Source organism: Cinclus cinclus, chromosome 3 (genome assembly GCF_963662255.1).
Source record: "Cinclus cinclus chromosome 3, bCinCin1.1, whole genome shotgun sequence".
Classification (NCBI taxonomy): Eukaryota; Metazoa; Chordata; class Aves; order Passeriformes; family Cinclidae; genus Cinclus; species Cinclus cinclus.
Genome location: NC_085048.1, coordinates 23,563,086 through 23,578,803, shown reverse-complemented (window position 1 = coordinate 23,578,803; position 15,718 = coordinate 23,563,086). Strand labels below are relative to the sequence as shown.

The 15,718-nt window shown below is 38.5% G+C and overlaps 1 protein-coding gene across 1 annotated transcript in view; it reads right to left on the bottom strand.

Annotated features, from left to right (window-relative positions):
• Window positions 1-240: 240 nt before the first annotated feature.
• LRRC1 (leucine rich repeat containing 1) overlaps window positions 241-15,718 on the bottom strand; it is a 68,521-nt gene continuing 53,043 nt past the window's right edge. Inside the window, exons 10-14 of the mRNA XM_062488543.1 lie at window positions 15,117-15,200; window positions 5,965-6,080; window positions 4,845-5,017; window positions 3,202-3,338; window positions 241-1,369 (exon numbers count right to left, since the gene is read on the bottom strand). Of these exons, the coding sequence (XP_062344527.1) occupies window positions 1,211-1,369; window positions 3,202-3,338; window positions 4,845-5,017; window positions 5,965-6,080; window positions 15,117-15,200 (669 nt within the window). The 3' untranslated portion in view covers window positions 241-1,210. The remainder of the gene's footprint in view (window positions 1,370-3,201; window positions 3,339-4,844; window positions 5,018-5,964; window positions 6,081-15,116; window positions 15,201-15,718) is intronic.

Here is a 15,718-nt window from a genome sequence, read left to right as displayed (position 1 = left end):
CACTTAATACCTACCTTTGTAAACAAATCAGAATCCACAGAGACCTTGAAATCAGCATTGGACAACTGAAGTGCAACACAGTAACAAGGATAGCATTGATGTATAGACACTTTAATTGCTGTTTTAATGATACATCACATCTACTGAAGCTTTTAAAGATGTTTTTATTATGGTTTTATAAATTTTTATAAAACCACCAAAGCACTTGAAAGAATCATGCTTTCTCATGTAATACATAAAACTAATTTCATACTGTGCTTCTGAAAGTCTATCGTGTTGTTTTTCAAGTTATTTTACAGATGGCACATTTTAAAAAAAAAAAAGCAATGGAAGCATGAATTTCTAGTGACTGCAATGCAACAAGGCATCCAAACCAAGATGTTTCATTACAACTAAATTAAAGTGTGAGTGCATTATGTAATAAACAATAGCTGTTTGGTCATTTAATCTTAATTCTGTTTACAACAAAACTAACATTTGTGCTTCACAACCTAAGATCCCGTAATATAAACATAAGTTCTCTGCTGTAAAATTCCCAACAAATTACCGTCCAAGAAGAGAAACATATCTAAAGCAGGAGACCAAATCTACTCACTTTCCTCAAGAATTGCTATATTTAAGACTAATATGACATACCAGACACAATAAGGCACAATGGGTGGTACAAACAAATGAATACAGTTGTCCATGAAACTTGTTCTCTTCCACAAATACTAAAATATGTACCGCTCAAGATAAATTTTCTCTTAAAAATGAAATACATCATCTTGCTATGAAAGTCCTATACAAAAATTTAAAATTTACACCATCTGAGCTGCCAAAAAATAAAAAAGTGTATCAATTTCCCACAAAACTATATTTCTCACCAGCACATCCAGCCACTGGGAAGAAGATATCCCAGCACTCTAGAAAAGAAAAGCATTATTTCCCCTGTGTTTAAGACAAAAATATTGTATTCTGCATACAATAGTGTATTACACTTAAAAAAGCCTAGGACTATTAAAAGTACAATATCGATTTGGAAATTACTGGTTCACTGCCTGGATGAAATAAGGCACTTTCTTCCAGCAGGCCGCACTTTTCATGTGTATGGAGACGATGAATCAGGTTCTGGTTAAAAACAAGAAGGGGCTCAGTGAGGTCCCAGGAGACAACAGGAACATTTCAACAGCAGGGGAAGACACAGGAGGTAAAACCTGGAGATGAAACTCTACACAGAAGTGGTCACTCTGTCAATGGCATTATTGACCTCGTTTTTGTTTGAATCCAGTCCTTTAGCAGCATTCATATCATTCCGTAAATTCTCCACTGTCTTTTTCATGTTCTTTAATTCTCCAGGGTGTGGAGTGGCTCGCCTTAGAAGTGTTCTCTAAAAATAAACAGTGCAATAAGTGGTTTTGCCTTTGTCTCTCTGCAAAAACAACATACACTTTCAAGGCTTCAGCATTCACATACCAAATACTAAGTATCATTTTTTTTCCTTTTTTCCCCCTTTTCCTTTTCAAACTAGGATGCTCTGTGCTGAGCATTACTTTAAAAGCTGCTTGTTTATGAAGACAGGGAAAGAGGTTTTAAGAAGGCTCTAAGAAAAAATTTTGCCCTCTTTTGAACTACTAATCTGAAAGTCACTCAAGTGAAGTACAATTACAAGTTATGAGGTGAAGATTCTTTCATAACTATACTTGAGGATTTTTTTCTCCCCAAAACCATACAAGTGATTTAAGATCACACTTAAAACACTCAACTGATTTTGAAAGAATCCCACAGGATCTCTTTACAGTTTGAAATAGTGTTTGTGTGGAGCTCCATTTGCCTTTCAGCCCCAGCACACAGTCTGGTTCTTCAGTTAACTGAGAACAAGCACCTTGAGAGGGAGTACTTTTCTCCCACTTTAGACAGAAGAATGTATATCATTGTGCTGAAACCTTCACAAGGAAAACAAGATTCACAAAAATTCCAGTTAGCATCCAGGCTGGAGACCAACACAACACCACAAATACAATATACGTGTAATACATGTATACATGCAATGACATTTTAGTGGCATGCATGTAAACTGTGCAGAGTTTCAAACAGCAGAACTGATGACCCACAAGTGGGTGTTTTGGTCAAGACTGCTTCAGAAATCTGCCCTTCTTTCTACTTAGTAAGATCATGAACTTTTTTCCCCTAGAAAGGCTCTTGCCTCAAATCAGGCAAATCAAGCACTTATCTTCAACACCTGAGCCCTCACTACTCTGTGGACGTTCTTGGGACTGCAGGGTTGTTAGGAAGTTCAGAATGATGCTGCTTATCTGTCAGTGAACAATGGCTGTTATGAGACATTTTGTTTCTACTGCTTTGGAGTAAGCAACTACCCTACCTGTTCATTTCCAAACTAAAGTAAGAGTTTTTATGGTCACTTTTAAACTAAAACAATCCAGACAGTGCCCTGAAATATCTCAAACTGAGCTCTAACAAGAACCACCAGCAACGTTTTAGAGCATCAGAGAAGTACATTGAAAATGTGACTGAAGCAGTGTTAAACTTTACCAGGAGTTTTAATTGTTAATAGAAGCTAGTAAAACTACAGATCATGTTGTGTATTCATCTTCAGGATATCCAGAGCCCAACTTAATGGAGAGGTCTTATGTACAGTGACAGATTTTCCCACATCCTTTGTTTAAGTGGAAAACTAATGAGCAACATTCCTACTGTTTATGGACACTATGGTTGGTTCAATGTAAATGGTGGAGCTCAAAAAAAAAACAAAAAAAAAGAATGAGAGAGAGAGCAAGAACGATTTGAAATAGAAATTAAAGAGACAAACAATGGCAAACTTAATGGAGACACATGCCAGAGTGCTGGGATCCTAAATTAGACTCTATATGCCTTCAGGCAGTAAAGCTTCACAGATGCAGAGAAAAGATTCCATCTTCTTTCCGGAAAGAAAACATTATGAGCAGACAGAGGAACACAAAGCAAAGCAGAAGACTGTCCTGCATCAGAATATAAAAGCTATATTTAAAGCAGAAAAAACAAAGGCATTTCAAGTCAACATAAAAAGTTGCAGCAGCCAACACGAACAGTTCCTTCTCCAGATGTACACACAAAGCATGCAGTCCAAGCTGAAATATGTACAGCAAGAATGCTCAGAGACTTTTTATACTTCTTCAATAATGTCACACTGTCTGGAGGTATCCAAAGGCTTAGGAAACATACCATTTCGTTTTCCTCTTCATCTTTTTCATCTTCTAAGAAGCGAATTGCACTGACTCTGTTCACTGCCCGCTCATTCCATGTTTCATCTGACATTTCATTTACCAAACTCTCCAACGCACCACATCGTGGTAGGTTATCTGTTAGAATAGGAAAATGTAACTCAAGATTCACAGCAACATGCATGTGAAGTCACATAATCAACATGCTATATTGTGCATAGCTGTAGTATCTGAACAATCACTCACCCAATACTTACAAGTGGCTATTTCTACTGTTTTTGGAAGAAAACAGAACTTGCATTAGTTTTCTGTTATCAACAACATGCACAAAATGGTTTCTGTATGAATTAGGTATTTCTGTACTTGGACTGTTTCAGAGTTTTAGAGTACTGGTTATGTAACTCAATTCTTGTTGAACATGGCTGCCAGCTGACATTAGGCAGTTCTCTGAATGGCATTCCATAACACAGGATCATTGCTTTTACTAACCTCATCCTTTCAGTATTGCTAGGTATACACATCCAACAATCTAAATTTCAAGCCTTCCACCCTTGAAGCTATGAGATTCTTCCGGAGAGGAGGAAATCTAATTTCTAGTAGTATGGCCTTTAGAGAAAGTCAATCTGTGTTACTCTTCTTGAACTAGCTTAATCCTCTCTAATTCTAAAGGGGTTAAAATTAACTATTCTTAAAATCCAGGAGCTGAAAACAGAGACACTTCTACACTCCTACTGTTTAAATTGTTTCTATTTGCTCCAGCCATATACCATTGAAACACTGAAATTAAGTCTGGGTATCTACAATACAGATACCCACTGAAAAGCTGAACTTTTCTCCTCAGATCCCTTTGCACTCAGTGGAGAAGGATCTACATGATTTTCTTTCACAAGTCCATTCTTGGATGGGATAAATTACTCTCCAGTCATTACAGCAGAAATTTAAATATTAGCTCAGATGAATCCCCTTGAATGTTCACACACAGCTCTGAAAGTTTGAGGACAAAAACCATTCAGAAGTTACTGGAGTAGCAACAGAGCCAACAAAAGAGTTTATGGTTCCACCTGGCTCAGAGGCAAGTTTCATCACAAAAGGGAAAACCAACTTATACTGCAACTCTACACTTGTTAATGAATATAACAAAGTTACTGTATGGCACCTCTGCCTGAAAGAAAATTAGCTTGCTAAAAAGTAAAAATTCCACTGTTTTACTATTTGCTAGAAATTTATTTTGCTGGTAAAGAGACTGCAGTTGGAAAACCACCTTTTTTCCATATATATATATATAAAAAAGTAATATATATATAAGATGTATAATCAATGTACACAAATATGGATACCACTACTGGGCCCACTGGCAAGTCTCAAAATAGTGATATGAGTAATTATTTTTCTTCCAGATCTGTATTTCATTTATTGTAGCTGTTGTCACTGTACTTTCAGTAACATTCAGTTCCAAGTTTGCAAGTCTTCTGAAGACTAGTAGGATAATAGAAAAAAAAATGTTTAATATTAAAAATTCAACCAGAATTTTGCTACATTTCTTTACTAGAGCTTATGTATGTTTTACAAACCTTCATGGGACAGCTCAGTAAACAATGAAGTAATACTTCTATACATAATGAAACGCTGACTCTAGGCACTTACCTTGGCAACCAGGCTCAGAAGGCATTTGAGGAAGTAATACACACGTTAAAATTTTTTCTCCTGTTTCAGGGTCTGTGTCAGTCTGAAATGTCAGCAGAGGTTGGGACTGGTTATCAGACAACCACAAAGCCTTCAGCTTTAAGGTAGTGAGTGAAATGGGAAGATACGTCAGCCTAGTTCAAAAAAACAAAGTAAAAAAGTCAGGGCAATCCCTGGGAGACTTAATAGATGGTCATGAAGTCAACTCAAGTATGTATGGCTGAGTTGGAACAAACAGGATGGAAATTAATGCCTCTAATAGAAGGCATTGCAGTAGTCATCAATTCCAACTACTCCATTCTTTTAAAAAAAAAAAAAAAACAACAAAAAAACAACAAACCTGCAGCTTAACTTCATTATAACTTTAGAATCCTCTGAAGCTGAATAACAGGTAGAACTATGCTGAGCTTTCTCTACTGCAGTGCCCTGGAAGGCAGGCAGCTGCTTCCCATCAGGAGCTTTACATGTAAACAGTGGCCAAAAGAGAAATACGTTAAGTGCCTGTGAGAAAATTATATTGCATAGATGAGATGCCATTCACTTTTCTTCCATTTTGGTTTTTGTTTTTTTTTTTCATTTAACTTCCTACTAAGAAACTGAACTGATTTGCTGGTTTATGCTTTAATCTACTCACTTTTGCATGTAGATGTTTGAAGCACTAAGATTTGTGAGAAGCTGCAAGGTCTCAAAGTGTCTTCCTTGTTACTCACACAGTATCATCAAGATAAAACATTCAATATTGCTGCCACTGGACATTACAGCTTGGCATCTTTACCTCAAGCTCTATCCATTGCCTAGATTCTCAGTTTCAATTCAGAAATATAAGAATCCAGAGTTGTTTTTTTTTAAAAAAAAAATCTACTCTCTTCCTCAAGGTCAAAGTTATCCAAAAACCACACTCATGACCACATAATTTATGCTACTTTTGGCCCAGGGGAAAGACTATTTTGACAATTTCAACAGTAACACTAAAATGAATGCCATAACTGGCTTTTTATTACTCTTAGACATAGTGTATTTTGCTATCAGAAAGAATTAAGCAAATACAGCAAAAGAACATGAAAATACAAAATTCTCTTGCCTGTTTCCAGCAACATCCAGGACATGAAGTTCAGTGGCCTGTGAAATCTCAGAGGGAATTCGAGATAATCTGTTGTCACGTACAGAAAAGACGTTAAGACTGCAGCAGCCCCCAACCTACATTTGAGAAGAGGGGATAAAAAAAAGCAAGTCTGGTTTTGTTGCAGTACTATAGTGTAACAAAGGCATGCAGTACGGGTCATGGAGTGTGTCACAGCACATCCAAGTTACAATGCCTGCCAGACACTTCCCCTGGAGGGACAGACTGCAAACAAGTGCTAGCTTAGAAGAAGTCTGAACTGAAGCAAGTCTGTAGGAGCAGTCTCTTGAACATCTGTATCTGCAAATACTGGATATCTTTACATATAGGTCACATTCCAGCTATCTTTCAGAACCTGGAAGAAACCAGTAACCACACAGAATCTAAGCTGTGCCCAACATTCACAAAAAACCCCTACACTTAAACCTTTTCTAGCTCTATATTTTATATATTAATTCATTATTTCCTCATGGCAACTTTATATCCAACCAAGTGTAATGGGGCTTGAAGCAAGGCAAAATGCTAAATACACCAATTAATTCCCAAAATTTGTTGAGTCCACAAAGATTAATGAAGAGTTCACTAGAAGCAGAAGACTGAGTAAAATGTTTGATGCCCTGATTCATTAGAAGCACTTCATTTCAACACAATTCCCACATGAACTGGCCTTCTTTAATTTATTTTAATCTAATATCCTCTCTCTCTCTTATCCATTTACCCAAATATAAGCATTTGCATTCTCAAGCTAATTAGTTTTTTGGGTGCAAAGATGGGATTTTTCAGTTTTACCTTTCAAAATCTTTATTTTGCACCAAAAGTAGCTGTCTTCAGAAAAATAAACCCCCCAGATCTGATTAAAAAAAAAAAAAACTCATTCTAACTTTATGTTCCAGAGGGAGCTTCTAGAAACATGAAGATTATTAGTTACAGCAACTCAAAAGCTGGTTCAAGTCACTCTTTGTTCCTATTAACAAAGGAAACTTACCTTTGTTTGCTTATTGTACAGAGCTTCACAAAGCACTGTTGTTTATTTGAGTTCCAAAACTCACCATAAGAAAGGGAAAAAAGAATTTTCTTTTCTTACTCCAAGTAATAGAGGCAAAATATCCCAATGCCATTTGAAAGCTTTCAAGTTAAGTGGACTTAGAATCTAATTATGGAGCCCAAACTAAACACAGTGGAAAATCTCAGTTCAAAAATTAGAGGACGTCTATAGTGACATACATCTAAGAAGGTTCTCGTCTCACACTACAGTCAATATGTAGCTACACCTCGTCCAGCAGTCCCCAAAACTAAGCTGAAAATATTGTCTTCTTGCTGTTAGTTGTGTCAGTGAAGCCAACAATTCAGTCCAAACCCAAGACTGAGATTATAGATAAATAGCACAAAATATTTTAACTAGTCAAAGGAAAAATAGTGTTGATTTAATCTACACTATTTACTAAGGAAAAAGCCACTTTAAAAGGATGCAACAGTGACTCACAAAATAAAACAAATGGAGCATTTACATCCCACTCACCTTCCTTTGTATCACCAATGCTTTTTAATGGAAGAAAACAGGAATCAGCTGCTCAAGGCTTCTGATTCACAAGCTGTTTACAGCATAAAGCACTACATTCTTGACAAAACAAAATCCGTGGTATTTCCCTTTAATCACTGCACTCTTAAGATGCAGCTATTTCACAAAGATCATCAGTTTTCCCAGCCCAGTGTGTACAACAGAAGCACAAACCTTGCAAGCCATTTTAGCTTGTGAATCAAAGCCCTTAGAAAACAGCACTCAAATAGTAAGCAAACACTTCTTGATTCAAGAATTCTGCTATTCACTGTAAAGCGTGTAAAAATTCTTAATAATGTGCTTTCACACATTCACAGAACACAGTGTGATATTAAAAAATATATACACACTAAGTGTCTAATTGGTGTTTCTAACATGAGGAGCCGTGAAAAGCAAGAAATACAATTAGGGAATGTTGATGAGTTGGCAAGTGATGCCCTCAGTGTACACAAAGTGTTCCCTTTCCATGAATGAAGTTTGCTTTATCCAGTCTTGGAGCATGGAGATCCAAACAGGTTAGCCAAACAAACAAAGTAAAGCCATGCAGCCCTGATGAGACCAGAACTTCTGTACTTTTGACAATGGAAAAAGTGCAGGAGTGGAATCGGGACAGCCTGAGTCATCATGCATTTTAAGCAGCTTAATGAAAGGTAATAGTAGAACCATAGACTGAAGAATACTTACAGGGTTATCAATTTACCTGACCCATAATTTTCCAAGCGGCTAACAATTAAGAAAATACAAGAGATGTTCAATTTATTTTTCTTTACCCATACTGGACAAGAGCATGCCAACAGATGGAGACATAACATGCATTCTTCTACTGCCACAGAGGGTTTGAACTCCTTAATCATTTAAACTTCAGTTAATTTAACTTTGTTCTCTATCAGTCAACAGGCTGCTGTTCAAAGGTTTTGTTTCATTCAAAAGTAGTGAAGACCTTTTATTTTAATAGAGTAGTAGGGTAGATAAAAAAGGCACACTGAATATTTTTAATTAAACTGTTTTTAGAAAATACAGACAGCATTAAATGAGCAGCATAGAGTGAGATACCACAAAGAAAAAAAAAAAAAAAGACAAGATGACACTTAAAAATCGACTAAAATCTTTTGTCATTTCAAACAAAGATGGCACCCATTCAGCAGTACAGAAAGACATCAGATCCAATGTTTGAAAACCCAAACATGAAGCTGTACCACGGAGGCAAAGTGCACACACTACATGGCATGTGGAAAGGAAAACACTGCTGTGGCCACCATGAAGGGCCACAGTATCAGAGCGTCGCTGGTTTGGCTCAGAGTGGTTAACTGAGGAAGAGCCATGCTTTCCAAGGGCCACATGCTCACAACAAACTGTGCCAAACCAGCACATATGCACCAAGGATACAGCTGAGGCCACAAATCCATTCACCAGTTAAGCACACACTTCATTTCCAGCACAGACTTCACTGAATGGGGACAAGCATGTGCTTAGTTCTAGGCATGGGAGTAACTGTTCCAAGGACTGGAGGCTCAAAGAAGTCCTCACACTCCTCTGGAGTGAGCAGGACATCAGGAAAGGATCTCACATGAGTAGACATAGTCATGCCTAAATCACACTACTGAGACTAAATTCATTTTAGCAACTTTATCTTAAGGGTATTGACTTGTCACATCACACCAAGTCCAAAGAACAGTGAGCCTAGATAAAAACCAAAAGGAAAACCACAAAAACAAAGCCCACACACGTCAGTCAGGCAGTAAATGGCCATTATTGTGAAGTGCTAATTTTAAGATCATTGATACTATGAAGATGGAACAAAACTGCATGCATATTTGCCTTCAGGCAGGCTGAGAGGATGACTGCCACTAACAAGCCTCCAGACTCCACACAAAACTTTAACCCTTTAAATCCTTTAACTTTAATGGATGATCTTTGGCTCTTTTCTTCTATTTCAGTCTGAGGCTCCTCTTTCTAACAGCTTCCTCATTCTGGAGAAGCAGTAAGGCTTGGACAAACATAGACAGGATGTCAGCTCAGTTGCTAAAACTCCCCCCTATGTTCCCATCATGACCAGCACTTAGCACTTCACTTCCTGCTTTTTTGCTATTCATATACCCACTACCAGTCCATCTTAGACAGTCCTCCTGCAAGTCTTATCAAAATGCTTCTCTGCTGGTGTTTCTAGTAAAGTAGATCTTTTTACTGCTCAAAAGCTATGAATCAATTCTGCTGTCCTTTACCAGTTAGCATCTTTCACACAGCTATAAACAATGCCAAAAAAATGACATCATGACAAATACTGTAATGATTAGTCTTCAGCTGTCATGTAAGTAGCTAAAAGTCCAGTGACGCATCTCTTTTATTCAACTCTCAAAACAGCTGTCAGCATCAAAAACTCTCACAGACTTACACAAGTCTTAAAAATATAGTGGCAATTTAAACATAGTTCCTCTTGCATTGTAAAATATTTTCCAGTGCGTCATATCCAAAATTCTGCTTGGGTTCAAAGTAAATAAAGTCAGAATTTTCCTTGGCTCCACATAAACTATACTAATTCTTTAACTGCAAGCACAGAATACTTTAAGGGGAGGAAAAAAACACCCAGCTCATTATTATTAACCACTATTCTGTTGCTTTTATTAACTTTAAATTGGCTAGGAAAATCTTCAGCAAACTCACTTCAACACCTCCTGCACCACTGGTGAATAGTAGGAGAGGAGCTCATCAAGACAACTTCTCAGCCCTCTGACTCAATGCAAGTTTTCCTGCACTTTTCCTTAGTGCCCTTTTTTGTTTCCTCTGAGACACACATACACAAATGGGAAAAGGTACAGGATATTAAAAGTTAAAATCAGAAAAAAAAAGTGGTCCCAACTTGTTTAAAAAAAAAATAAATTTAAAAAGCACAGGTATTGCCCAAAAAAAAAGAAACACACACAAAAAAAAACAAAAAAAAAAACAAAACCACAGTAGTTCTACCTAATGTAGTAATAATTCTCACAGAGACAGGAAGGACACATTACCAGGCCTCTGTAGGTTGTAAAGACTCATTAACAAAAGCATATAAACTGGAAAACATTCCAAGGAGGTTATTTATGCAAGTGCCAAAACCAACACACCAGTTTCATCAGCATTCCTGTGCCAGGGTGGGATTTCAATACCAAAGAGTCACCAGGCAGGTCTTTCAAGTTTAAGGGGAAAAACATTTCTAACTATGAACAGGTTTAGACATTCTCAGTTCTTGCTGAAGTTTGTTTCACCACTTCAGTCAGAAAGGGACTAAGCTGCAAAACGAGATACTGAAGATGAAATCTGTCAGTGACTCAAGCCTTGGTCATACATTTAGTTCTTCCACATTTTAGCTTTATCAGCACACAATAAAGAAGAACCTTTGAACCAGGAAACTTTGAAGGTGTATTTGCATACAAACTCCTCAATAACCCCCTTTACACCTAAAGATAAAGAATGGTTTTACAAGTGTGCCTTGAAGCAATCTTACAATGTAATGGTTTAACACACTGACTCAAAATCCAATTCTCTTAAACTGTTGACATATCAAAACCAAATCGACATCCTTCTATACCCCCTTCTCCAAAAACACCAAAAAAACATACACCACCACAGAAAAACTAAAACTCAAATATTTTCTCACTAGGCTACATTAGAGCAGGCACATAAATTCCATCATCCTATCTATAAAAGTGGTCTCTGCCACGGCAGTAATTCTGAGTGAAATGACAGTGACACCAAGCAGATGCAGTATTGGGTAAGCGTACTCTTCTCCCTAGCTGAATTCCACTTTTTTTCTGCACACATTACAAAGCTATTTCTTTATCCCTCTCCAGCAGAAACCAGCAACAGCCTCTCCCATATCCATTTTTTATCAGGATAAAGACCACATATGCACAGCTGCTTTAGCACTTTGTAAGGCAGAGAAACACTGGAAGAGGTAAGAAAAACGTGTAAAGGAGAAGAGGGAAAGATACTAAGGAAAAGTATCTTCAGTGCATACTCTACTTCTGCATACAACTCTGCTTCTGTGAAGGGGGAACCAGTGTACAAGTACTAATTTTGATGTGTCCAAGACCCCAGTCTTGGCCATACTGTCTCACAAAATATCTTAAGCAACACAAAGCAGGTAGGGGTGTTGAAAATTACTTCTGTCAGAAGCTTGTGCCTGGCTTTAAATCTTAGTCTGTTTAGGACAAAAATAAACAGAAAACGTAGTATGCTTTCTCAATGTCAAGCAGAGTCTTCCAGCAGACAGAAAAAGGGTGACATTTTTCTGTCTTCCCTAAGTGCATTACCAATGCATTCTGTACTTCTTTACAAAGTCAGGAACAACGAGAACAAAAATGGAAATCGAACATTTCACCCAAGACACCAAATTGTTCCTCCCTGCTGTCCAAAGAGAAACTCAGAATTGGAATCTTTGCCATTATCAGCCCCCTAAAATGGCTCCTGTGGATGTTTTGCATAACAGCAAACAGTACTTGTTACACCTGTGCACTCAGTTTATGTAGAATAGTTTTCTTTTAGAGCTATGAAATTTAACTCTTCACTTAATTCTTCTGAATTTTAAACAGAAAACATGTACTAGGAAGTCTTCATGTATGGTTTAAAGCAAAATGCCACTGATTCAGAAAAATACTATACCAAGAAAATAAAGCTCCAGCAACAGATGGAACATGGGCAAAGAGAAGCAGATTTCATTGTTTTTGAAACTACCACTTCAGCAATGTAAGAAAGCACTCTAAAAGCACTCAGGGAAAAATGCATACTGCACAGCCTAAGCCCAAGGAATACAAACAAACTTGAAAAACTGAAACTGAGAAGTCTTGTTAGCTAGAGAGTAGGTTCTGCAATACACACATATTAACAGTATTTCTGAGGCACACCATCGCCATCAGTTGTTTATGCCTTCAATCTATAACACTACCAGCTTGGAATTCAAATGCACTGATCAAGAGTGAGATGACCCTGCAGTTACAGAAGGGTTGATTTCCTTTAAAATTAAATAATAAACAATAAAATATCTGCAGAGCAAAACATAAAATCTTACTTTACATGTAATTTCAAAGCATTTGTTCTAAAGAGACAGACACTTTGGTGTGGACACCTTTAAAGGAAAAATAAAAATTTTATTTCAAAGTCATTGACAGGAAAGCAAAGAGTTCTGGTTCCTCTGTTTCTCTGCATGCTCCCTTGGGAACCACCCTCTCCCATTTTTATTTCCTGGACTTTTACAATTCTCCAGCTCAGCTCACTCCAGACACTATCTTCCATTTCCTCATTCTCCGCCTTCTCCAAGCACAGGCTCATCCCTGCCTTCCTCCCACTTCTCTGCAGGTGTCCCACTCCCTCTTTCACATGCACTGATGTTCTCTAGACACATTCTCGTTCTTCACTTCACCCTTGGATATCTCCCAGCACCTTCACTGACTTAACTACACATTCCACCTCTGAAAAATGTTGCTGGTTCCAAGTCTTCAGTATCTTGCTCAGTACTGATCCCTCTATTGGTATGCACTGAGCTCTTGACCCCACCATATCCCCAAACAGACACTCTCCATATCCACCCTGCTTTACCAGCTTTTGCAGCTGAGCCTTCTCCTCTTGCCTGCTCCTGTCCTTGCTTCTTCCAAGTCACACTGATTGCCGTTATGCACAACCTCCAATACCATATATTCCACTAAATGAGAAAAGTGCTTACACACTAACAAGCTATTAATGGCCAATCTGGAAATAAACTGTACCAGTAAAACCTTCCATGCAAAACTCAGAACAATTCTGCTCAGAGGTGGGGTAGACATAAAATTGCACAAGTGTCAAGTACAGGTATTTTACAGCAAAGAAAATCTTCTGCTGAATGAGCACAAGATCAAAGAGATATAAAGCTATTAAGAGAGCATCCAAAGGAGGGCAACAAAGATGGGGAAGGGTCTTGAGGGGAAGCTGCATGAGGAGCAGCTGAGGTCACTTGGTCTGTTCAGCCTGGAGGAGACTGAGGGGAGACCTCACTGCAGTTCCAGCTTCTGGTGAGGGGAAGAGGAGGGGCAGACCCTGATCTCTTCTCTGTGGTGACAGTGACAGGACCTGAGGGAATGGCCTGAAGTTGTGCCAAGGAAGGTGTAGGTTGGATATTATAAAAAGGTTTTCTACCCAGGGTTGTTGGGCACTGGAACAGGCTCTCCAGGGCAGTGGTCACAGCACCAGCCTAAGAGAGTTCACCAAGTGTTTGGACAGTGCTCCCAGGTACATGGGGTGACTCTTGGGGTGTCCTCTGCAGGGCCCAGGAGGTGGACTCCTGATGGGTTCCTTCCAACTCAGCAGATCTTATGATGAAAACTGCCATCAAATACTAACCCAAATAATTTTTCCAGGGTCTTGCCTCTTGCTAGGTTACATCATGCAACCTGTCTGGGTAAGCCCTGTCAGAATTCTGTTCAGAAGCAGAAGCACCACAGCAGAGAAGACACTGTTTTGCTAAAAAAGCTGCAGTACTCACATGTCTCCCCTCTCATCTTCCCTCGATTACATGACTGGCCTGTGGCAGCACAGACCCAGGACACTGGAATTGTTGCTGCCAGTGCCACTGCAGCATCCTCTGCCCCTGCTTGATCCCTCTTCTTCAGACAATCAGTTCTCCCCCATCTCCTTGCCACTTCACTTCCTTCTCATACCTCCCTCTTGAGCTGTCCAAGCTCCATAAGGAAGTGAGCCAGAGCTGATACTCCTCTCAATTTCCATCCATCAGCTGTCACCTGAGTACATAACCTGCTCCTGCTCCTCAGGTGACTGAAAGCAAGAGAACAAAAGCTCAGAGCCACATGTTAGATAGGAAAATTAAGAGGCAGAATTACTTGGGTAAAAATTACATACAGAAAGCAGTACTAACAGAACCAACTCATAGTCCCATGCTCCAATCACAGGGTGCTGCTTTCCCAACTTCTTCCAACAATTTACTGCTGAACTCAACTTGTAAAGTCTTCATTACATTTAGTTTCACAACACAAATTCTAGCCTCATTTCATTCCACATACTGTTTCAATAGACAAGAAGTTCTAGGGCTCGTAGCTGTAAAATTTGAGGTATCTTGGTCATATCAGGTCCTTATATTTAAGGGCAAAAGTAGTCCAGAGGCATCCAAAACCAAAAAGACTGTCAAGACATCCACTGAGTCACTTTTCAGAGTATGAAACTTTCCCTAAGACACTGGTCACAAGAGTAAGGTGAGGAAGAGTGTGGCAGTAGTTTCACATTACATGCAGAAAAGACATATTGGTGCTGCATTCACCCTACCAGAGCTCCAAGTCTTCAAATAGTGGGGGACCTGACATCCACACTGGCAATTACCAGTTAAAAGCTAATTGGACCCAAGCCTTTCTGTTCAACTAAAGACATTTTGCACTTCCAAGCCACCTAATCACTGCAGTTCAGATCTAATGGACAAGTTTCTGGTTGTGATCAGTTTGGAAAGAATACCCACTGGACCGAAGTTGCCTGCTATTTCTTGCAGACATTTGAAATCAAGAGTTTTCTGTTTCTACAATCTCATCTGCACAAAACTTACCTCTTTGGGCAAAGATGTTAATTTGTTTCTATCAGCATTCAAATTGTTCAGCTTCTTTAGTTTACCAATGCTCTTCGGCAATGACTGTGACAACAAAAATAATATGCAAACAGAATTCATAAATACACAGAGTCAGGAAAAATCATGTAATTTTAAATTATTTAACAGTCTGATCCACTTTCAAAACTGAAGTGTAGTTAATCCTCATTACTGCCAGACTTTCCAAAGAAAGATCCAAAGGTTTATACTGCAGAAAATGTGTCTAGGAATGTCAGTTTCTAACACAAATTCACTCATTAATTATCTCTGCACTATGACAATAGACACACAACAGCTGCGTACAAAATGCATGTATATAGGATTAGCTAACTTTACAGTCTGTAAATTGCTTCTCTGTTAGCTATATCCTAACTCAGGTGCTATGAAATGACTGTTGGAGAGACATCCTCTTGACAGTCTTAAGCTTCTAACTCAAGCAAGTACCAACTGAGCTTAAGAAATGCTCAAACCTAGTTTATTTACAGACAGCTACTCTCCAAGTGTCAGTGTCACATGAAGTTTCAAAATAATGGAAGCAATCACCTAACATAAGGAATTCTGAG